The 23630-nt window shown below is 40.1% G+C and overlaps 1 protein-coding gene across 6 annotated transcripts in view; it reads left to right on the plus strand.

Moving 5' to 3' along the window:
* Positions 1 to 23630, plus strand: part of CACHD1 (cache domain containing 1) — a 234753-nt gene that overhangs the window by 13654 nt on the left and 197469 nt on the right. The window contains exon 2 of one of the 6 annotated variants that reach the window (XM_079939150.1): positions 21240 to 21326. The exons of the other annotated variants lie outside the window; for them this stretch is intronic. Coding sequence (XP_079795276.1) covers positions 21240 to 21326 — 87 coding nt within the window. The remainder of the gene's footprint in view (positions 1 to 21239; positions 21327 to 23630) is intronic. 6 annotated transcript variants of the gene reach the window in all.

Raw genomic sequence — 23630 nt, forward strand, 5'->3', positions numbered from 1 at the left:
AAATTTTAGAACCAAATCTTTGTGAAGTGGGTCGAACATTTTTTTTCATTTTAATTTAAAAGTTGTAAAATGTACATAACATAAATTTTTTTTTTTCATAACATAAATTTTTTTATCTTCATCATTTTTAAGGGTGCAGCTGTGGCATTAAGTACATTCACCTTGTTGTGCAGCCATTACCACCATCTATGTCCAGAACTTTTTTGTCTTCCCCAACTGAAACTCTGTAGCCATTAAACAATAACTCCTCATTTCCCCCTCCCCCCAACCCCTGGCAACCACTATTTACTTTCTACCTCTGTGAATTTGACTACTTTAGGTACCTTGTATATGTGGAATCATACAATATTTGTCCTTTTGTGGCTTATTTCACTTACTATGTCTTCGGGGTTCATCCACGTTATGGCATGAATCAGAAGTTCCTTCCTTTTTACAAAACCATAATTCAAAAAGACACACGCACCCTTATGTTCATAGCAGCACTACTCACAATAGCCAAGAAATGGAAACAACCTCGATGTCCATCAACAGATGAATGGATAAAGAAGATGTGATACACATATACAATGGAATATTACTCAGCCATACAAGAGAATGAAATTATGCCATTTGCAGCAACATGGAGGGATCTAGAGATTATCATACCAAATGAAGTAAGTCAGAGAAAGACAAATATCTCATGATATCGCTTATGTGTGGAATCTAAAATACGACACAAATGAATTTATATACAAACAGACTCACAGACATAGAGAACAGACTTGTGGTTGCTAAAAGGGGCAGGTGTAAGGGAGGAATGGATTGGGAATTTGGGATTAGCAGATGTAAACTATTATATTTAGAATGCATAAAAAACAAGGTCCTACTGTATAGCACAGGAAACTATATTCAATATCTTGTGATATATATACATATATATTCATATATGTATATATACATATATATGAATATATATTCATATATACACATATATAACTGAATCACTTTGTACAGAAGAAATTGTAAATCAACTATACTTCGATAAAATAAAAATAAATTCCTTTTTTAAGGCTGAATAATATTCTGTTGTAAATATATATCATTATTTTGTTTGTCCATTTATCCATAGATGGTCCCTTGGGTTGCTTCCACCTTTTGGCTACTGTAAATAATGCTACTATGAACATGAGTGTATAGATACTTGTTTGAGTCACTGCTTTCAATTCTTTTGGGTATATACCCAGAAGTGGAATTGCTATATCATATGATAATTCTATGTTTAATTTTTGACAGAGAGTCATACTGTTTTCCATAGTAGCTGCACCATTTTACATACTTATCAGCAATTCACAAGAATTCTCATTTCTTCCCATTCTTGCCAACATTTGTTTTTGTTTACAGTAGCCACTCTAATGGGTGTGAAAATGTACTCTTTTTGGTGTAGAGTTCCATGAAATTTGGTAAATGCACATCATGGAACTCTCACCACAATCCAAATACAGAAGTTTCATCACACTTCAAAATTCTCTGTTGCTCGTTTTAGTCATTCCTTCCCTTCCCCCACTCCCCAACTTGCTTCACCTGAAAACCATCTCCATCTCTAATTTGCTTTTTCCAGAGTGTCATATAAATGGAGGCATTACAGTATGCATTTTGAGTCTGGCTTTTTAAATTTAGTATAATGCCTTTGAAATTCATCCATGTTATGTATATGAGTAGCTTATTCCTTTTTATTGCTGAGTAGAATTCCACTGTGTGGATGTACCACAGTTTGTCTATCCATTAACCAATTGAAAAACATTTGGATTTTTTGAGGCCATACATCTATAAATATTCTTAATGTAAACATTCCCATACAAGTTTTTGTTTGAACATAATTTTTCATATTTCTCGGGGTGGGATTACCATGTTAAGTGTATGTTAAACTTTGTTAGAAACTGCTAGTCTGTTTTCCAAAGGAGCTATCTCATGATGTATTCCCACTAGCAATGGATAAAAGTCCTGGTAGCTCCACAGCCTCACCAGAACTTGATTGGGTCAGTCATGTTAATGTTAGCCATGGTAAAATGTATGAAGTGGTATCTCATTGTGGTCTTAAAGAACATTTCCCTAATGAGTAATGGTGCTGAGCATTTTTTCATGTGCCTATTTGCTATTAGTATATCTTTTTTGGTGCAATATCAAAACCTTTGCCCACTTTTAAATTGAGTTGTTTCCTTTTTTTCATTATTTTTTTTAAAAAAATGATTTACTGATTTTTAAATTAAATTTGTAGATTTGTACAATGATTATTATCATCTAGTTTTATAACATTTTCATTACTCCTGAAAGTTCCTATGTGCCTGTTGTTGAGTTTTGAGAGGTACTTAGAAAAAATATTCAGATGTACTTTTAATTTCCTTATGAGTGCCAAATTCTACTACAAGTTGTTTTTTTTAATTTTTTTTTATGCAGCAGGTTCTTATTTAAATTATCTATATTATACATATTAGTGTATACATGTCAATCCCAATCTCCCAATTCATCACACCACCTCCACCACCCCCCGCCACTTTCCCCCCTTGGTGTCCATACGTTTGTTCTCTACATCTGTGTCTCTATTTCTGCCCTGCAAACTGGTTCATCTGTACCATTTTTCTAGGTTCCACATATATGTGTTAATATACGATATTTGTTTTTCTCTTTCTGACTTACTTCACTCTGTATGACAGTCTCTAAATCCATCCATGTCTCTACAAATGACCCAATTTCGTTCCTTTTTATGGCTGAGTAATATTCCATTGTATATATGTACCACATCTTTATCCATTCATCTGTCGATGGACACTTAGTGTTGGAAGATTTTTAATCACAGTTTCAATTTCATTGCTTGTGATTGGTCTGTTCATATTTTCTATTTCTTCCTGGTTTAGTCTTGGAAGGCTATACCTTTCTAAGAATATGTCCATTTCTTTCAGGTTGTCCATTTTATTGGCATAGAGTTGCTTTTAGTAGTCTCTTATGATTCTTTGTATTTCTGTGATGGCCATTGTAATTTCTCCTTTTTCATTTCTAATTTTATTGATTTTAGTCCTCTCCCTCTTTTTCTTGATGAGTCTGGCTAAAGGTTTATCAATTTTGTTTATCTTCTCAAAGAACCAGCTTTTAGTTTTATTGATCTTTGCTATTGTTTTCTTTGTTTCTATTTCATTTATTTCTGCTCTGATCTTTATGATTTCTTTCCTTCTACTAACTTTTGGTTTTGTTCTTCTTCTCTAGTTTCTTTAGGTGTAAGGTTAGATTGTTTAATTGAGATTTTTCTTGTTTCTTGAGGTAGGCTTGTATTGCTATAAACTTCCCTCTTAGAACTGCTTTTGCTGCATCCCATAGGTTTTGGATCGTCGTGTTTTTGTTGTCATTTGTCTCTAGGTATTTTTTGATTTCCTCTTTGATTTTTTCAGTAATCTCTTAGTTATTTAGTAACGTACTGTTTAGCCTCCATTTGTTTGTGTTTTTTACATTTTTTCCCCCTGTAATTGGTTTCTAATCTCATAGCGTTGTGGTTGGAAAGATGCTTGATATGATTTCAGTTTTCTTAAATTTACTGAGGCTTGATTTGTGACCCAAGATGTGATCAATCCTGGAGAATGTTCTGTGTGCACTTGAGAAGAAAGTGTAATCTGCCGTATTTGGATTGAATGTCCTATAAATATCAATTCAATCTCTCTGGTCTATTGTGTCATTTAAAGCTTGTGTTTCCTTATTAATTTTCTGTCTGGATGATCTGTCCGTTGGTATAAGTGAGGTGTTAAAGTCCCCCACTATTATTGTGTTACTGTCGATCTCCTCTTTTATAGCTGTTAGCAGTTGCCTTATGTATTGATATAAGTTGCTTTTTTAAGTGCCATTGTTTTCACAAGAAATTTGCTTTCACAGCTTAAAGAATAATGGTGCCCAGGATTAGAAAGAATCAAGTATAATCTAGGATAGATAAAAATCTTTAAAAGAGAATTCAGGAATTTTCAGTTCTTGTTTTCAGCAAGAAATAAAGCATTATATAAGAGCTTTAGTTAATGTGTCCTGAGTAGAGTTGTAGATTTAATCAGTTAATCTTAGTAACTATTGACTGACCTCCTGTACACCTCAGCACTGTTCTAGGTGGTGATAACCAGAACTCAGTCCCTGCCTTTGGGAGGCTTGGCTTCTGGGAGAGTGAGATAAATATTCAAGCATGCAAAAATTAAATCAAAATGACACTAGACCCTGATCAGTTCTGTGAAGGAGTTAAATTAGGCTACTGTGCCATTTAAAGGAAGCCTCCTGGGGGAGCTGAGACTGAAATGGGCTTGGGGAGGTAGACCTGGGAGGAGCTGGAAGAAGGAGTAGGAAGCATAGGCCCTGAGAGTAGAATGGGTTGGTGTGTTTGAGAGGCTGAAAGGGGGCACTGAAGGAGGGTGGGAGTGGAGGAGGAGGAGAGAGGATAGTTACAGTGGGAACCAAAGAGTTTGGATTTTATTCTGGCTGAAATGGGAAGCCATTGGAGGATTTTAGGCAGAGAGTGACGTGGTCGTGATTGAATTTTGCTTTAGAAATATCCCTCTGGCTATTGGGTGCCTTGGTTGTATGTGGTGGGGATGGGGAAAGGAAGCAACGGAGGCAGGGAGACCATTAGAGTAATGAAGGTATGTGTTCTTCATGGACAGGTAGGTATTGCCACATTTACCTTTGTGATTTCATTTAAATATGATGAAACTGTGTTATTTAATGCTCTACATCAACAAAGGCCCACTGGACCAAGGCTGTGATTTGAAAGAAAGTAGGACAGCTGCCATAGAAGAACAATTCAAGAAAATAAGACTTTTCAATGTAGAATATATGAGACAGTGGTAATCTCTTTCCTATGTACAGATACTCTATCTGTACATAGGAAAGATACTCTTTCCTATGTACAGATACCAAGTGATTGATCATCAAAGGCGTTGAGATCTTAGCTTACCAGCTATGTAACTTTTGATAAGTCCTTTTTCCCTCTTCAGAGCCTCAGTTTTCTCACTTTATATATAGAAAAATAATACCTGCCTCCACCCTGGGCTGTTGTAAGCGTGGCCATGTGTGTATGTCATAGACCTCTCATTATCATCGTCTGTGGTTCTGTTCGGATGTTTTGAACTGCAAGTAACAACCCATCCCAACAGCCCATGAAACTGCCTTAAAGGATAAAGAGTTTGTTGGCTTAAGTAACTGAAAGATTTATATATAATGTGAACTTTCAGGCACTGTTTGATTAGAGGCAGGCTCCATTTGTCCACCCCCACCCCAATATCCCCCTGGCTCTATAACCCTCTAGGAGTTAGCTAACCTTCAGGCTGGCTTTGCCTGTAGTAAAATAAGGTCAGTGATCCCAGGTCTCTCTGGGGACATCAGACTCTTCAGAAGCGGACAACACCTCCCCTCTCTCGTAGGAAGCCTTGGCTTCATTCTGATTGGACCTTACTGTGGTTAGTGGAATGCAAGAGGATGGGATGCCATTCGTTTGTGCCAATCAGTTCCTGTTCCTAGAGCTGGGCATGGGATTGATTCCACCCACATCTCATGACAGCTACATAATTGAGTGATTTGGACAGCAAGAAGATAACACAGATGTTCACTACAGTTGTCTCTGTCATCGATCCAGTGACAGTAGAACATGAGAATGATTTTCTTTATTTTGGCTGGTGTCTTATTTATGCTGGACTCCATCCTCCGGCCCCCCCCCCTTAAAAATTATTTACTGATTACTTACATGAAAAATAGGTATGGTATCATGTCAGTATGATGATCTGGGACTGCTTAATCTATTTGGTTAATAGAAGAATCCAAATCAATTAGTTTAGAAGGCAATTCTAATAATTTCTCTATTAGAGTATAATGTTAGCTTTATGTGAGATGATTATGGTTTGGAATTACCCATGCTGGTGGAGTTTACATTTTATGAAGACTACCAATATATCTTAATATGATTTATAGACAGAATCGTGTTTCTAAGCACCCGGTGGCAGATACTTTATAATTTGTGTTTTGCAAATTTTGGTTTTTTGACCAATCTCCATGTGCTCTTCCCTAATTTTTCTTGTTTGGCTGTGTCTGTTCCACAGTGATGTTTAGAAAAGTCATGAAGAGAATTGCTACTTTAGGGTGTGGTAATTAAACAGCCTGCATTTAGTTCATTTAGTTATTGAAATGAAATAATAGTTAATATATTTTCAAGTGAATATAAATACAAAGTTTATTGAATTTTAATAAATTTTGAGAGATTTATAGTTTGAACGTAAATACAAAGTATTGAATTTTTAATAAATGATTTTTGAGAGATTTATAGTTATGAGAATAATTACCATCTATTTTGGACAAAGTTATCGAGAATCCGTTGTTCACGGAATCTCATTTTGACATGGTAAAATATTATCAAGGAGGTAAAGTATGAAAAGCATCCTTTTTTAGTTTACCCTCCAAAAATCTGTCTTCTGTTTGAGTTGATTCAAGAGTTACAGGACTTGAATGTAACACAGTGAACTTCTTGTTGAATTTTCATTTAGCATGTTCATATATTATTGAAGTAAAGATTTGTGGTGCCAGTCCCAAAATATCTGACGTTGAATCAAGAGATGGAAAGCCTGCTAACATAACTGCCATTGTTCCTCCATCCATTCTTTTAATCCACTTAAAATGTGCATACAATCTATCAAGCAGTATGGCTTATTCAGTAATTTTAGGTACCTTCCATTTCATTAGAATTTCATTTTTATACATTGGTTCTCTTGGTTATGAGACTGAGATCAAAACTGTATAGACATTGGACTGTTTCTTTTTTTTTATAATGGAGAGAGTCTTTTTTTTTTTTTAATTGTATTTATTTTTTGGCTGCTTTGGGTCTTTGTTGCTGTGTGGTCTTTCTCTAGTAGTGGCGAGCGGGGGCTACTCTTTGTTGTGGTGTGCGGGCTTCTCAATGCGGTGGCCTCTCTTGTTGTGGAGCACGGGCTCTAGGCGCATGGGCTTCAGTAGTTGCAGCACATGGGCTCAGTAGTTGCGGCATGCGGGCCCTAGAGCACGCGGGCTTCAGTAGTTGTGGTACGTGGGCTCAGTAGCTGTGGAGCACGGGCCTAGTTGCTCCATAGCATGTGGGATCCTCCCGGACCAGTGATCAAACCCTTGTCCCCTGCGTCGGCCACAGGGAAGTCCCGGGACTGTTTCTTCTTAGTTTTCTCATCAGATTAGGATTCTATAGATGCTTTTTTCCCTCAAAACATTCATATCACTACATAACACCTTTTCAACTTAAGAAATGATTCTTGCAGCTGAACAATTTAGCCAGGAAAATTAAGTGAACGATGAAATAAGTAATCCTTCATTTCACTGTATTTAATGTCTACTACTAGTTAGGCGTTCTTGTAGATGTTGAAGACAGGAGTCAACAAAATACAATCCTGCTTGCCTAGAGCAGACATTCTACTGGGGTGATTAGCAAGCAGGCTGGGAACAGCAGGGAGACAAGGGTCAGTTCAGGGAAACTATGTGAATGCACTGGTCAAGGCTTCTGCCTGGTGGATGGGGATGGGTCACGTGGCCAAGAGGAATTGTCTGAGGGATTAAGTCTTTTCAGGCTAGTCTCTCCCAGGCCGCATTTCTTATTTATGGCGTTTTTAGAAGACTCACAAGTGGCCTGTAAACAATTACTATGCTTTTACTCTTCCTCTGTGTGTTTCCTATAAACCCTTCCCTTGGATTTTTCTTTTTTACAACTCAGCTGCCTGGGATTTACCTCATTCTCCAATCTCCTAGCACTGTCTTGACAGGAAAGGGAATGCTTACCTTCCTGTAGGCTTTGTGGATGTGCTTCAAACTAAAAGTGATTTTTAAGTAGCAGAGGTGCTCCCAAAGGTGGCAAGAGATGTGAATAGTTCCAGCGATCCTCAGTTTACAAACAGTCTGGCTTCCAAAGCTCATTTTGAAGCCTGTTGTTTAGAACAACATTCACCCAGAGAGATTATAAAAGCAGACCTAGTTCCCAGGCCAACTCACAAAAGCCTGTTGGGAGAAACTGGGATTTTAATCCAAGCTTTCTCACTGCCCTTCTGAGCCTCAAGTTCCTCACTGTAAAAATTGGGGGTACATTCCTAATTGTTGTAGGATTATAAGAGAATATCTGGCACAATGCCTGATGCCAGAGGTCTCACAAAGTCTTCGCTTTTCTTTAGGAAGGAAGATGTTGCTGTGTCTTCAGAATTTCATGTTCCACCCCTCACTTCTAGATTTTTTGAGCAGCAGTGAGGGTCGTGGGTGTGTGTGGAGCTGAGAAATGAGTAGGATAAATCGTCTGCGTTAGTAAGGGCAGGGAAGGGGAACGTGTTAGAATATGATGAGCTACTATTTATCGAACGTTTACTGTGCACTATGCACCGTGCCAAGCACAGGTTAAGTGTTGGCTGTTTTTATTTAACTCAGACATAGGCCAGTGGATCAAGGTTTGTTGCCAAAATGTCTGTTCTTAATAGCTTTAGCCAAAGTGAGTGGTTCTTCAGGTACAAATGGCTCTACTCAGCCTCTGCCCACTTCTATATATATTTTTTCCATTTAGCCCCTATCTGTAGATCAAGAATAACTATCTGGGGACATTTTTGTCTGTCACCAAGCTGTTTCAGCAAAAAGGAAGATGCTTTTCAAATTCCCAAAGGGCAGAACAGCCTTCTCTCTGGTACCGCAGGCCTGACTGGGCCTGGTTTCCTCTTGAAATGTCTCCCTGTGATGTTGTAACTTAAAAGATGGAGGGCCGTTTGATCCAAGCCCAGGATTTGTTGGCTACAGGGTTTTTGTTAATAGAAAACACTCACACACCTCTAGGGGGGAGAAATTAAAGCACATACTTCTTCCTCTTTGACCTTCGAACCCTTGCCATTTACATCAAACACTCGCAAAGAGGGAAGGCTAAATTAATAATCTGTGATAGTTCCCTCTCTAACAAGGCTCACTTTAAACTTGGCGTTTTCTCCTCAAACTGATGAGTTTCCATCTTCTCAGGAGATGTATGTGCCCTTCAGACATCTGAGGGGCGGCAGTGCACTTTGTGGGAAGTACAGTGCTTTGCTAACACCGTGTTCTCCATTCGGCGAGTTTCAAAAATACTCTGTCTTTCAAGAACAATTACAAAGTGGTTGCACAAAGACTGAGTGACTTGGCTTCTGAGCCTCAATTTCTTTGTCTGTAAAATGGGGAGTACTAGCTACCTCACAGGACTGTGGTGACCATCAAATAAAAGCATGTACCTAGGAGTGTTTTGTATTGTGCTTTTCAGATTTAATCTCTTATACTCGGGGTGTCCGCAAATGGTAATGGGAATATAGATGCAGAGTAATATTTTCTCTTTTATTTATTTAAAAGACTTTTAAAAAATGAAGTATAATTGATTTACAGTGTTTTAGGTGTATAGCAAAGTGATTCAGTTATACACACACACACATATTCTTTTTCAGATTCTTTTCCATTATAGGTTATTACGAGATATTGAATATATTTCCCTGCATTATACAGTAGGTCCTTGTTTATTTTATATATAGTAGTGTGTATCTGTTGATCCCATATTCCCAATTTATCCCTCCCCCCAATATTTTTTCTTTTAAAATGTAGGATCCAAAGCTCCTGCCCATTAATTTTCAGTAAACCTTCAACACTTTGAGATCCTTATGTAACAGTAAAAGATGAAATCTAGAAAACTTTGCTTAGAAATCTTTAAAACAGTAAATAATCAAACTTACAGTCCATAGAGGCCAGTGTGATATGACTATAATGTTAATAATGCCTTAAATTTATTACCCTGCTTCAGGGCTTGGGCAGGGGTTGCTTTCAAATGGTCCAAACTATAAACGTGCAGTCCATGAATGTCAAAGCCCTCTATACAGAACCCAAAGCAATGGGAAATGAGGTGCCTTTCTTCAAAGACTACCCCCTCTTTTAAAAGAAATTATTAATAAAAATGAACGGTGAGATACTTGCTTTGTTGTATTGAAATCGTATACTCTCTTTGACTTCCTTAAGAGATGTTTCCTTAGTTTTCTTGCTTGACTAAAAGTGGTTTGAAACTCCAGAACGCTCATATTTCTCCATGAGTTTAAAAAGAGTGGGACAGTTTTTTTAGAAGTTCAGGATAAAAAATGAAATTTTTTTTTCATCTGGGTAGGATTTTTCACTTGGGAGAGAGAGGAGGGTTGAAGAAGATATTCTATAGCTGCTGTATAAACACCCTGTATTGGGGGGATTTTTTTTTTTTTTTTCCTTTTGGGCCACGCTCTGTGGCCTATGGGATCTTAGTTCCCCGACCAGGGATCGAACCCGCGTCCCCTTAATTGGAAGCGTGGTGTCTTAACCACTGGACCACCAGGGAAGTCCCTGAGGGGATGTTTTATCTTTAGTGAAAGCCACTGGAAATCTTTGTTGCTTGAGGAGTAAGGGCATTTTTATAACTTGAGAAACATGTAGGGAAGGATAACCATTATTCTGATACCATGGAGTTGGGTTCTTCCATTATTTTCTTAGAACAGGCTTTAGACAAGCGACTCTGGCCTCCATGTCCCCTTTCCCAGCCTTTATCCATGGGTTCATACGAGGCCTCTGGACAACACCAAGTGGACCCTGGCTGCAGGTCCCTCCAGGCTCATCTCACAGGAAGGAGTTTTCCTGCTCATCGTAGGAGGTAACTTTCCCCTGTCTGAAATCCTTCTCACACAGGAATAGTAGGCTTCCTTTTGTGGAGTACTCACTGTTTCTTTAGCGTTAACAGGAGTGTAGAAGACAGCACTCTGCTGGGACTTCCAGGGTGTGCTGTGCAGTTTTTGGCTGGAACGAATACCATCCTCAGTGCATGTTTTGTTAGCCATGTGCAAGGCTGATGAGTCATGGAAGGCATGGGGTGAAGAGAACACTGGGCTTGTCCTTGGGGACTCAGCTCTGGCACTGCCTTCTCTAGAAAGTGGTCTGTTTTCTTACAATTATATTTGGGTTGAGTACTGCCCCGATGTGACCCCTTCAAACTCTGTACTTGCCCTTGGGTGCTGCATATGTGTAGGAGCTAAGGCTGTTCTCCCTGAATCCTCAATACCTTGCAGAGTGCCCAGAATAAGAGTAGGCCTTCAGTAAGAGCTGAATGAATGAACTCAATACCTTGCAGAGTGCCCAGAATAAGAGTAGGCCTTCGGTAAAAGCTGAATGAATGAATTTGGAAGTAGAGACCCAGGGCTCCCCCTTACTAACCTCTCTGGGTCTGTTTCTTTATCTATAACATGGGAGTAAATAATACTTCACAGAGCTGTTAGATCAAATGAGCTGTCTCTAAAATCCCTTGTGAATTATTAAAAAATTAACATATTATAGAAGTTCTTTCTTGTGGGAAAGATTTGTTTTATCTTTTTATATATCTAGATAAATAAAAGGACATTCCACTTATTACTACGGGTGGACTTGTTCTTTGTGTAACAATTTCATTCTCCTCCAAGAAGAAGTAATTATGAAGAAATAATGAGGTGAAAAACTTAATCATTCATTAAGCCAGTGATGGCCCATGAGTGGTTTAATAACTTAAATATATAGCTGGACACCTCACTTTTAATGTTATATATTCTGTGAAAATGTATCATAAGTTTTATAGGAGCATTACTTATTACATTTTTACTTGCTACTTCCAAAGATTTGAGGAGCATTTTGAAGAGTACAGATTACTGGAATTGTCATACCTGTCTCATGACGTATACATAGGGAGGAATACTTTGAACGTGTTACAGCCCACAGGTGGAAAATATGAGAAGGCAGGCGGAAGAAAGGCGTTGTGTGGATGCCAACCAGCTCAACCCTGGAGCTGCAGCAGCCTTGTTGGGTGCTTTTGTCTATACCTTCTTTTCCCCTGGGAATTACCAAGGAGGGGGAGGCCCCCTGCCACTAATTTTAAGTATTCCCTTCCCTCTGACACACACACCTTTTCTCCTCCCTGCAGTGGGTTCAAACACATTTTGTGGGTGCTAATGGCGTGAGCTTGTGGTCCTCATAATCTCCTTACAGAAGCGTATGCATGGTAAGAGGCCGTATTTAATAGACTCGGGTGCTTCTGTGAAAGAATGCTTTGTGGAAGAGAGCCTTTGTGTATTTCTCCATCTCTCTGGTTCCTGGGGCACTTCCCAAGTCTCTCTGACTCCCAGTGGTGGGGCTGGAAAGGACCTACTCCAGAATAATGGGAGAGAGGGTTGGAGTGGGGGAGGGCGGAGGCGGAGTGATGGAATGCAGAGACCCTTGGTCTTGGCACTCCAGAGCTGAGCATCTTAACATTTTCTCTTCTTCTTACCCCCAGCTGGGGATTTTGCATTTTCAATGAGGGCCCCAGTATCCTGAGCTCTAGTGAAAGTGGATCACTTTAAGCCTGCTACAATGGTAGCTTCTTATCCTCTTAGTTAATGCTTTAGATAACTTTTCTTTTAGACCAGGTAGGGGTTTGTGAAGTGGCGCAGTAGTTTTGACTTTGCCTGGGAAGACACATGAAATTTTCTCAACTTTTCCAACTATCTTTCTTTCCCTGCTTTCTCTTCATTGAAGGGCATTTTTACATTCATATTTGTGGACAAGTCAAGCTATATTAGTGACATATCATGAGCAGTTGTCACAGAGACGATTTACGTGTAAAGGATAGCAGTTTCGAGTTCCCAAACAACAACATCCCAAAGCTTTTTTAGACAAAGGATTTACACTTTCTTTATTCTTTCAATTTATTTTGTAAGCTCAACTCTAGAATTCAACCAAGTGGAAGCTGCTTTTATTCACTGCTTGTTACCTACCAGTAAAACCACAGGGATTGTGCCTGGTATTTTTTTCCTTTCCTAGCAACTTAAGGAACTATATCGCCTAAGGATGACATTTTATTGGTAAGTATGACTTACAATAGTGCACGTTTTAAGGGCACCTTTTATATGCCAGATATTATACTAAGAGTTCTATTATAGGACTCTATTATAGAATAGAGTTCTATTTCGAATGCAGACAGTTACTTCAGAAAGAGTAAACTGACTTGTCCAAGTTTTGAAAGTCACAAAGTGGAAGAGGTTAGATTCAAAACCGTCTCAGCTTCTGCCTGAGACTTAAGTTAATCGCAATTAATCGATCCTGCCTTTAATGAATGCATTAATATTTGCTGTCTGCATAAATCTTGTTTCTAGAGAATATGGGAGTGGGTTACTGGAGAAATTGGCATTACCGTAGCTCAGTCAACAGGAAATGTTGAACAGATCCAGTGGTTGAAGACATTTGTTTAGTTCATTCCTCTGTTTCAAGTAGGCATGTATGGGAACCCCCCTGCTGCCACCCATTGCTGGAGAGAATAGAATGTATATAGAAATAATTTGAAAACTGGAAATGGATGCAAATGTAAAGTGTTATTGTCATCATCATTAGGAAAAAGGGAAAAGGAAAGGGAACTTGAAGACACAATGCCAAATTCTAGTCTCAGACATAGTATACAGTGTCTATCCTGTATCCTGGAATTCCTTCCTAATGCGTTAAGAAAAGTTCTCTTGTGTAATCTTAAATTTATTTCTTCTTGGCCTTCTCTGTTGTCATTATACATAATCTCTTCATATACTTGAAAGACTGTTACGTTCTCTATTATCTTCCAAGTGATTACCGTGCAGAAGGGTGTGTCTTGATCTCTAGGACCTGGACTGAGGTTGGTAGAAGGACTTTATCCCTCAGTTGTTGACTGGGAGAGAGATGGAAAGAGACACTTGGACAGAAAGAGGCAATAGTTTCCATTTTATTTGACTCAGACAATTAGCTTTTTTTTTTTTTTTGGACCCATTTTGAACCTAAGTTGCTATAAGTTTGCAAAGCACCCCTAACACTGATGTCCCCAGATTTCTTCATCTCAGCTTAGTTTTCTTTCCCTTCTTTTTCCATAAGCTTATTGCTGGGTCTCCATCATCTCCATTTCTTCCTAGGTTTTTCTTTCATGAGGAAATACAACAAAAGTTGGAATACCTAAACAAATTAAAAAAGAAAAAAAACATGCATAGACTTCTCTCCCTCTTTGTTGGCTGAGACCTTGGTAGCTGTATTTTAGTTTTACTGTAATGTATTTGAATAGCTTTGAGTGTACTGCCAAAGGCAAGAGGGCACTTAATACCTTTGCATTTTATAATGGTTTGTTTGCCAACCTGGCTGATGTCCCAGACAGTACATCCTAAAACTTGGGTGGTTGTGAAAGTGACTTAGTGTTTGGTACTTGTTTGAACTACTTTAGACCTATCCTTTGAAACATGTGGGCTATTTCACTGCTGCTAATAGGCTCAAGATTCTATAAATGATGTCAGGATTTTGCAAAATCGCCTCACGTTATACTTATTGAAAACATTTTGGCTGATATTTTTAACTTGTATTATTATCGTCATCATTATTACTGTTAGCCAGCCTAGAATCGCTAAGAGGTGGTGTGCAAGGGAAATCTAGCGATCTTTGCAGTAGGAGACCATATTCTACATCTGGTGGGGCCTTGAGCTAATTGCTTAACCTCTCTGTGCTATAGTTGGCTTCTGTAATCTACTAGATACTTTCCCAGGTCTACTTTTCTAGCATTACGTGCTAACTCAAAATTTCCCAACCTTTTGCAGCCAAAAGCATCACATTTAGGTGCTTGTCATACTTGAAAATTACAGCTTGCAAAGTTCCCTGACTTTGGGTGAAAATGGAGTGGACCATAGTATAAATCCTTGTTCCTACCGTAACAAGGATCTTAATCGTGGAGGTGGTGTAGTGGGAATTGAGAATGAGTCTGTTAGAGGGATGAAGTGAGTCAGTCTCTTCCAGCTGAGCCAAACTGGGAAAGCTTTATTTATGGGTCAGTTTTCGGGTCAAAGAAATCATATGACATGGACTACCTTCCTATGGGATAGTTGTGCGTGGAAGCCCAATTTCCTCAAAACCTAGATTTTCCTTAGAAGTTGCCTCCAAAGGGGGAAAAAAAAAAAGCTTTGCCTAAGTGGTTTCCTGTCCTTAAGGTTTCCATGGAGAGAGCATTTTCAAGATTAAAGGACTCTAGCTGTCATTTTTAACCTGAGGGGTCTTAAGATTTATGTTTCAAAGCAGGGTGGAAATTTACTTTTAGTTGTGTTCCCTGCCCCCCCAAATCATGTGTGTGTTTAGGCAAACTTACTTTTTCTTCCAAAATGCTGAGTGTAGGAGTAATCAGCCCATGGCTACTGATTAGTTATTAGCTTTGCAGTAAAGAGAGAAAGAAAGCATCTGATTTTACAGTGCCTCTATCCTCACAAAGATGGCTGAGCTTTTTTCTTTCTGTTGGCTGTAATGCTGCAGGGCTTTGGCCAGCAGCAGTCCTTTGATAGGCCCTTCACGTGGCCAACATTTTCTTAGCCCCTACTATGTGCTCCATAGTGCCTTGGGAGGCCCTGGGGTAGACATAGAAAAGGACACAGGCCCTGCATCTGCTTACTGTGCTAGTGGGCTGGGCAAAATCTAAGAGTTCTTCCTAGTTGTGAATTTTTCACTTCCATAATTCTAGCCAGCAGTGGTTGGCAAGGACAATAGGGAAGGGCAGGGAAGGAAACCTTTAGCCAGGAAAAACAGGGAGGCTTCAGAATCTGGTGGAATTAATGTGACGGTTATGAGAACTGAGGCTATTTGGAATCATATAGTTTGGGAAAAAAAGTACCTGGAAAAGAACCTGGAGTCAGCAGACATTAAACCCTGACTTATTCTCCTGATTATCTGAATAGCATTCTAGTAAATGGGTCAGCCCTTGGGGAGAAAATAATCAAAATAACAATAGGATGAACAGGGACAGCAAAAAGGGGTAGGAGGAATTTCCGGGGGCCAAGGGTGAGCATAGACTAGATTTCAAACCCTTTGACAGACCTTCAGGCATTCTAATTTTCTGTAGAAAACCTTCCTCGATTCTTCTAACCCTGGGGAAATATACCTCTAAACAAGACATGCTCAAAGAGCTACCTAATAGACAGTTAGACCAGCGGTTAGGTATAGTACGGAGAGGGCTACCAGAGAAAGCAGAAGGGTCTCCCAATAGCATCTAGACATTGACTAGCGCAAGCTTTCAACTGACGTAAGTACAGGACCACATACAGTGCCTGGCAAAACACTGTGGTTCATGCATGGGAGCTATTCATTTTTCCTCTTTATTTTCTCACCCTTTGAAATGGGAACACTTTGTTTCATAAGACATTCAGTTTAAATATGTATTTGATTATATTATATTACAGTAATACTCTATATGTCTTTTCATTGTCTTCCTGAGATTTCAAAAGTTACCAAATCTTTATTTTTGTGTGGGAAGGTGCCTTCAAAGTTAATTTCCTCCTTTTAAAGAAGGGGAATCTGAAGCTTGGAGAAATGTGGCTTCTTGCCCACATCTGCTCAGATCACGGGGTCCAGATTAAAAGCCCTTTCTCCTGACTCTTGATCCAGTGGCACTTTAACCACAGTATACCACTTCTTAGTATGTGAAATGTGAAACAAGATGGATTTCCAGGCCTCGCCCTCTTTGTTCTCTAGTTTTGCCTGCAGAGTTAATTACTTGATTTCAAATATTTTCTTGGCCCTCTGATCCCTTATCAACTGTGAGGACTGGGAGCTACAGCTCAATTGCCTACCGTGTCATATACATATATATTTTTTTTTTTGCGGTACGTGGGCCTCTCACTGTTGTGGCCTCTCCCGTTGCGGAGCACAGGCTCCAGACGCGCAGGCTCAGTGGCCATGGCTCATGGGCCCAGCCGCTCGGCGGCATGTGGGATCTTCCCGGACCGAGGCACAAACCCGTGTCCCCTGCATTGGCAGGCAGACTCTCAACCACTGCGCCACCAGGGAAGCCCCCATATGTTCTTGAATAAGGTGTCGACTACCGTGCTAGGCTGACTTAAGAAAGAACAATAATGGTTTATGTGAATGTACGTTGAATATTCCACTCTCTTTGCAATTTATAGAATGGAGGAATATCTTAAAAAGCATGAATTATTTCAATCTCATTTTACCCAGCCTTCATAGGCTTATTAAATATGACTCACTCCCCAATCCCTTTGAGGTACACATTCCTGAAGTAGTACTGACCATCTCAGGATGGAGAGCATCCTAATCCGCTGACCCCAGCATCCTGTGTTGGCCATCTCCAGGTGTCTTAATGTCTCTTGAAGTCATTACAAGCCTCCATACAGGGGTTTTACCAGCTGCCTTTTGTACAACTGCTGGTCAGTTTTCCCAAACTGGGTGATGTTGATGATGTCAAAAGACTTAACCAGTCCTTTGTTTTGGGCTGATTCTGATCAATTTTCTTGACCACTGCCTCAAAGGCATCTAAGCCTCCATAAAATTGCATTTTAACAACCTGAATGACACTCTTCCTTAGTTGTCATCTTGTGAAAACAATTGGTGTGAACACAATATAAATGACAGGAACTCGATGGCAGAAGAGAAGCCACAGAGCAATATGCCTTGCTTGGTGCTGCACAAGCAGGCAACTCTAGAGAGCCCAGTAGCGCTCCACCTGAGAGCTTCGAGTGAGGCTCTTGGGCAGGAGAGGGTAACACTTGGAGGTTTTATTCTGGGCTCCACAGACTTTAGGGAGCCCATGAATTTGATGAGAAAAAAATTATAACGTAAATCTCTAATGGAAATTTATCATTTCTCTTCATTGCGATGTAAACAAGTCTTAATAGTATTAGCTATTAGCTATTATAGTTTTCGCTTTGTCACGAAAACAAATCAAAGATGTTCCATAACTTGTTGTAAATATCACAGAAAACTTGAAATAACATGATCTTCACTACTTTGAAATTACAGTAGTTGCTAGATTAAAGCTGCTAGATCTTGTTGATGAATGTGTTATTTATAGATGCACACGTTGCTGTAGCATCAGTTAAAAACCATTTTAGAGTTGGTGTTCTTGACAATCTTGTGGTTTTATTTTATGCATTTAAACACATGATTCTGAGAAGAGGTTCACAGTTCACTGCACTGTCCCAGGGCTCCGTGACACATAAAAAAGCTAAGCATCCCTGGCCTAGAATAGGCTTAGGTAATGAACAAATCCCTTCATCTCAGTGATACGTATTTCTTGTTTAGTTAATGTCTTCTGGGGGTTGATGTGGCTTTTCTCTATCGTGAGACCTTAGCATCTCAAACTTGTGACTTCCAGGCTTTTGTTGGGTGATGGCACAGGTCCCTTTTTAAAATACATACCAGTCATATTTTGGGGGGCATTAATTCTCAGGATATGAAAGAATTCAATAATGATCATGTTCCTCAAGGAGGGGTGCCAGTGCAGTGAAGGTCATGGTCAGGAATCCAGAGAAGTCCTCTCCACTCCTTTTCTCTTTGGTGGCAGTTGCATAACCGTTCACATTTGAGTTCCTTGTGAGAAAGGCAGCTGTCAAAACGTGTAAGCTTCCAGCACCTTAGAACCCCGCCCCCCCAAGATACTCCCTTTCTTCATATTGACATACTTGTAATACTGGTAGTAACAGCTTTGAAATGCTCCAACAATGCCTTTAAGGGGTGGAATCCCACGTCAGTATCTAGCCTGGCAGCTCCCCTGTTTTGACTTGAGTTTCAAAATCCATTGAGTTTCTTCTCTTTCACTAGTATGAATGATGCCATCTTGAAATCCAGGTGTACACCTGCTCTCACAAGTCACTTCTGGTCAAAGCCCATCGGCCACAGTTGGTCACATGACCCCACCTAACTGCAAAGGAGCTGTGTATGTGGGAGAGCACTTGGGCTGTCCAGTGAGCAGCATACATCTGTTTCTCAGTGGTACGCTTTTCATTGGCCAAAAGGGTTCAACCTTGTATCTTCAACATTGAAGGTACCTAATAAACATCTACATTCTAAATGGTATCCTTGACTGGACATGTGAACAAACTAAACAAAACCCAGAACTGAAATTTCATAAAACCTAATATAGAAGTTCATATACTAATTACAAAGAATTAACCTACTCCTATGTAAATAGAGTTAGATTTTTATAATTGAGCTACTGCTTACAAATTAAGATTATCTCTTTCCTCCCCCTCCATTATGATAAATCATGTAGAAAGTGCAGTGAGCCCACTACCATTGCATTTTCTAGGGGAAAGAAATTAAAAGTAAAATAGTAAGTTAAGACCAGAATATAAAAATGGTCTGTCTTGATACACTGACTGTATTTCTTGCATTTCTTAGAAGAAGAGGTTGTAACCTCTTCTACCAGCTCCATCTTTATTTTATGTACTGTTTCTCCTGGGATAAAACCAACTTCACTCATCATGACCAGAGGCCTTTAAGTCTGGTTGGTAGCTGTATTCTTGGATTTATTTTAGTCTAGGCTCACTACCTCTTTGAACTGATTTATGCCTTTTTGTGTTGATGCCTTTAGCAGTTAACTTTATATTTTGACTAGTTTTTCTGTAAGAAAATACTATCGGAATGGCTTCTAGAAGTGACTTCTAATTCTGGCAAAAATTACCTCTGGTGAAATTATTTCTATTTGTGGTGTTTTGGGCACATAAAGACCAAAGCATGATAAGTATAATATAAATAAAGACTTTAAAAGATTGCCTGTCAGTACTATTCTCTTAAATCAGGGACTTTCTCCTCGAACGCTGTAGAAAGATGAATATTCTACTTTCCTCAAAGGCTGATGAAAAAGAAATAGTAGGGCTTCCCTGGTGGCGCAGTGGTTGAGAGTCCGCCTGCTGATGCAGGGGACATGGGTTCGTGCCCCAGTCCGGGAAGATCCCACATGCCGTGGAGTGGCTGGGCCCCGTGAGCCATGGCCGCTGAGCCTGCGCATCTGGAGCCTGTGCTCCGCAACGGGAGAGGCCACAACAGTGAGAGGCCTGCGTACCGCAAAAAAAAAAAAAAAAAAAAAAAAAGAAATACTAGTGATTTCCAGTTAGAAATTATCAGCTTCACCTTATTTTTAATAAAACGGAGCCAGTCTCTTAGGGGCATAAATGTAGATTTTGAAAGAGGAACTGGGCAGCATGTATGAAGCAACTAGGAGAGAAGCTGTGGACAAGCTTGGCCTAGATGGCTCTTTGCTGGTACTGATTAAATAAACTCAGTGACTTAATGACAAAGCAAAGGTCTAGAACTCAGATGTCATTGCTGAAAGATGTCCTTTTTTCTTCTCCATAGAAATTGTCCAAATAGCAAGCTGGATGTAAGTGACATAAGGCTTAGCTTACTTTAATAATATTTAAAGTTAGTTTGTTCTTGGATGTTTCCCCAGTTGTCTTCCTTTTTTCAATCTAAGAAAAAGCAGCAGCACAAATACTACTTCCTCATTTGGAATAGAGAAGATGTATAACAACCTAAACAGGACAGAGAGTATTGCAAGTGGGCTCCTTTCCCACAGTGGAGCTGTGAACTTATCCTGTAATGCACACTTCATTGCTGTCTTACTTGAGCAAATCCTCCTGAGTCCTAAAATTGATTTGTTGTATTGCTTCCACGTTTTTTGCCAACAGTTATTTAGACAAAGCTGAAACACATTAAACACCGGTTGAGTTCCCCATTGTCCTGTCTGGCACTCTGTTTCCATCCACAGTGTTCACTGGTGTACATTAGATCACTAAGGGGCTCATTATTACTGAATTCCAGCCAGGACTTCATTTCCTAAACACATGTGCTTGCCTGGTATTGCTTGTAGGCCTTAAGCTCTACTTTTCCCTCGTGTATGTGAGCACGCGCACATGTTTTTTGCAGAGAATAGATAAAGCAAGAAATCTTTTTAGATTATATTACAATTTTTGTTTCTGTTACACATTCCCTTATGTTGAGGGGATTTTAGGTTGAAGAGGAGAATGCCAGCTCTTCTCTAGCAAATGTCAAAATTGGGGGAAAGCAGAGTGAGGAGAGGTGAAGATTTGTTGGAAGTGGAAGAGAATGAACAAGGTTCACTACAGTTAAAACCACTTAACCTATAGTTACTTTTCCCAGACCCAAGTGAGAGCCTTAAAACTGGCCACTGAATTATGGAAACTGAACTGAAAAAGGCTTTGGTTCATTGCATTCTGTCAAAGTACTTTTCCTTTCCCATTTTGGGTGCACTGATCTCCCCATATTTCTTGGTGTTGGTGGGAAGACTTGGTCAAAAATGGTAATTACTTTTTTATTTAGTTGCATGCTCTTCAAAAGGCAACAGCAAGTATTCATTAATTTCCATCTGATAGAGCTGAACTTTTTTTGTGGCTAAACAATTGAAACAGGAAATGACCCGAGATACAGTTTCCATGACACCCTGTCACTTGGATCCAGTTTTCCAGAAGATGAAAGACCAAAGCCGGCTTTTGATAGTGAGTAACTAATTGGACTGGCTGATAGTGGGAGTTTTTTAATGTGAAAAATAAAGGAGAAAAAACTGGAACAGCTGTGTTTTGGTACAGTTGTCTAATCCCCAGATAAAACACTCCAAGGACATTGAAATTGAATAGTGCCTTTAGTTAAGGGGAAAAATCTAAAATCTGTCAAAGCACTGGTTTACTTTAGAGGAAATACAGAATATATTTGTGTGGAAAAGCATAAAATAACAACAAAAAAAGAGAAATTTTACAGAGCCAAGATACTAAGTGGTGCCTTTTAGAAATCATCTTTGTTGATGCAGAGTATGAGTTCATAATTTTAAGATGTCTTCATGTACTCTTGCAGGTGAAAAAGGTTATCTGCTGGATTACTTTTTCAGTTCACATTTTTAAACATACTCTCAAGTAGAGTAGTAGTTAGGGCTGGTTGGGAGGGACCTAAAATATCTGTAACTTATGTTAAACAAACTGAGATATTGAGTTAGAAATGTTTTTATTGGCCAGTCCCCCCTATACACATAAAATTAGGTTTCAATGGTATTTTGCAGCTGAAGAGCTTCTCTGGAGAATCAAATGTGAATAATCCAGGGGTTTGTTGGACTGATAGGTAAAATTTCCTGTATACTATTGGGAAGATCATTGGTTGGGAGATTTAGGTACTAACTTCTGGCCTTGCCAGCCATCCCCCCAAGTGACCTGAACCTCTCTTGGACTCTTTCCCTTTCTCCTGTAAATGAAGAGTTTGGAGGTAGTCCTTATAGCTCTGTCATTCTGTGTAGGCCAAGCTTAGACTACTCCCCAAATAGAGGTAACAGTGATGAGCATAACAGGACATGCATATGAAAGGTTAAAATGAAAAGATGGAGAACTGTTTTACTTAAGAGGCTCTGCATCTTATCACAGGAAACATGGTATACATGAGAACTGCTTTCTTATATTTGAATCTTGAGGAACGTGGTCTTTGAGTTAATGAAGTTTCTAGTGATCCTACCTCTGTCAGTTTTTTACAGCCTTTGGATTTACTTGTTGGGCTTAATTCTTTAATTTTGTGTATAGGTGCCTCTCGTTGGTTTCATTTTTCTTTCCCTAAGCAGAAGGGTAAAAACAGATGTTAACACTGAATACTATATTTAAGGAGGCAGGGTGTGGTAGTAGGAACCTCCACCCACCACCACCCCTCATTTATAATCCCTAGCCCAGTGCCTGTCAAACAGAAGACACCCATTAGACGTTTGGATGGATTGTGAAGACACAGTGAGATGAGGTGCACCAGGAGCACACAGTAGCTGTTTATTTAGTAAATGGAAGTAGCTCTTATTTACGGTTTCATTTCCATGACTTGATATTGAGGCCGTTGGTCCCAGAAAGCAACTCTTTTTTTTTTTTCTTTGCGGTACGCGGGCCTCTCACTGCTGTGGCTTCTCCCGTTGCGGAGCGCAGGCTCTGGCCACGGCCCACGGGCCCAGCCGCTCCGCGGCATGTGGGATCTTCCCGGACCGGGGCACGAACCCGTGTCCCCTGCATCGGCAGGCGGACTCTCAACCACTGCGCCACCAGGGAAGCCCCTGGAAAGCAACTCTTGACACCAAGACTGCTAACTTTTTTCTAAAAGAAATGTTCTTGTTCATCCAGAAGAGCGTTTCTATTCTGATTGTAGGTCAGATTTCTTCTAGACCTGCATCTTAACTTGTGAACCCAGAGCTCACTTTTTATGACACCACTCAATTTTATGACACCACTCTGGGTGTCCATGCGAGAATAGCCCTTTGTCTTCTCCGGGTCATCTTCCCTAGAGCAGGGGGAAGGGCCAAATTACTGGACAGTCAAGAGCCACTGGTGAGCCCGAGGGCAGGTACTTGGCGGGGGTGGGGTGGGTACTGCCACCAGCAGTACAGCCAGGACGGCGGCACCAGCCTGACACCCTTTCCCAGACCGCACAGAAAACGTCTGCTGTCCTCTCTTCACGAAAGCAGGAGGCTGCCTCCTTTTCTCGTGGGCTGCTGGTAAAATCCAACTCGAGAAATAAAAGCTGTCCGTACTGTTGCTCTTCTCGCAACCGTGACGTCGGCGGGGTCTGGAGGGCAGGGTACGGGAGAGTGCTCCTTCGGCTACCTTGGTGGCTGCCCCAGAAACGCGGCTATCCTGGGCCGCTGTGAGCCAGGCAAGGCTCTCAGTTGGCTTGGAAGCCTTACCTGGTGCAGAAAATCGCTGCCTGCGAGACCGACCGCCCCCCTCTCCTCTTCCTCCTCCCCTTCCCCCGCCGCACCGTGGCCCTTGCCTTGTCCCGGCTGCCCATCC

The sequence above is a fragment of the Stenella coeruleoalba genome, assembly GCF_951394435.1.
Source record: "Stenella coeruleoalba genome assembly, chromosome: 1".
NCBI lineage: Eukaryota > Metazoa > Chordata > Mammalia > Artiodactyla > Delphinidae > Stenella > Stenella coeruleoalba.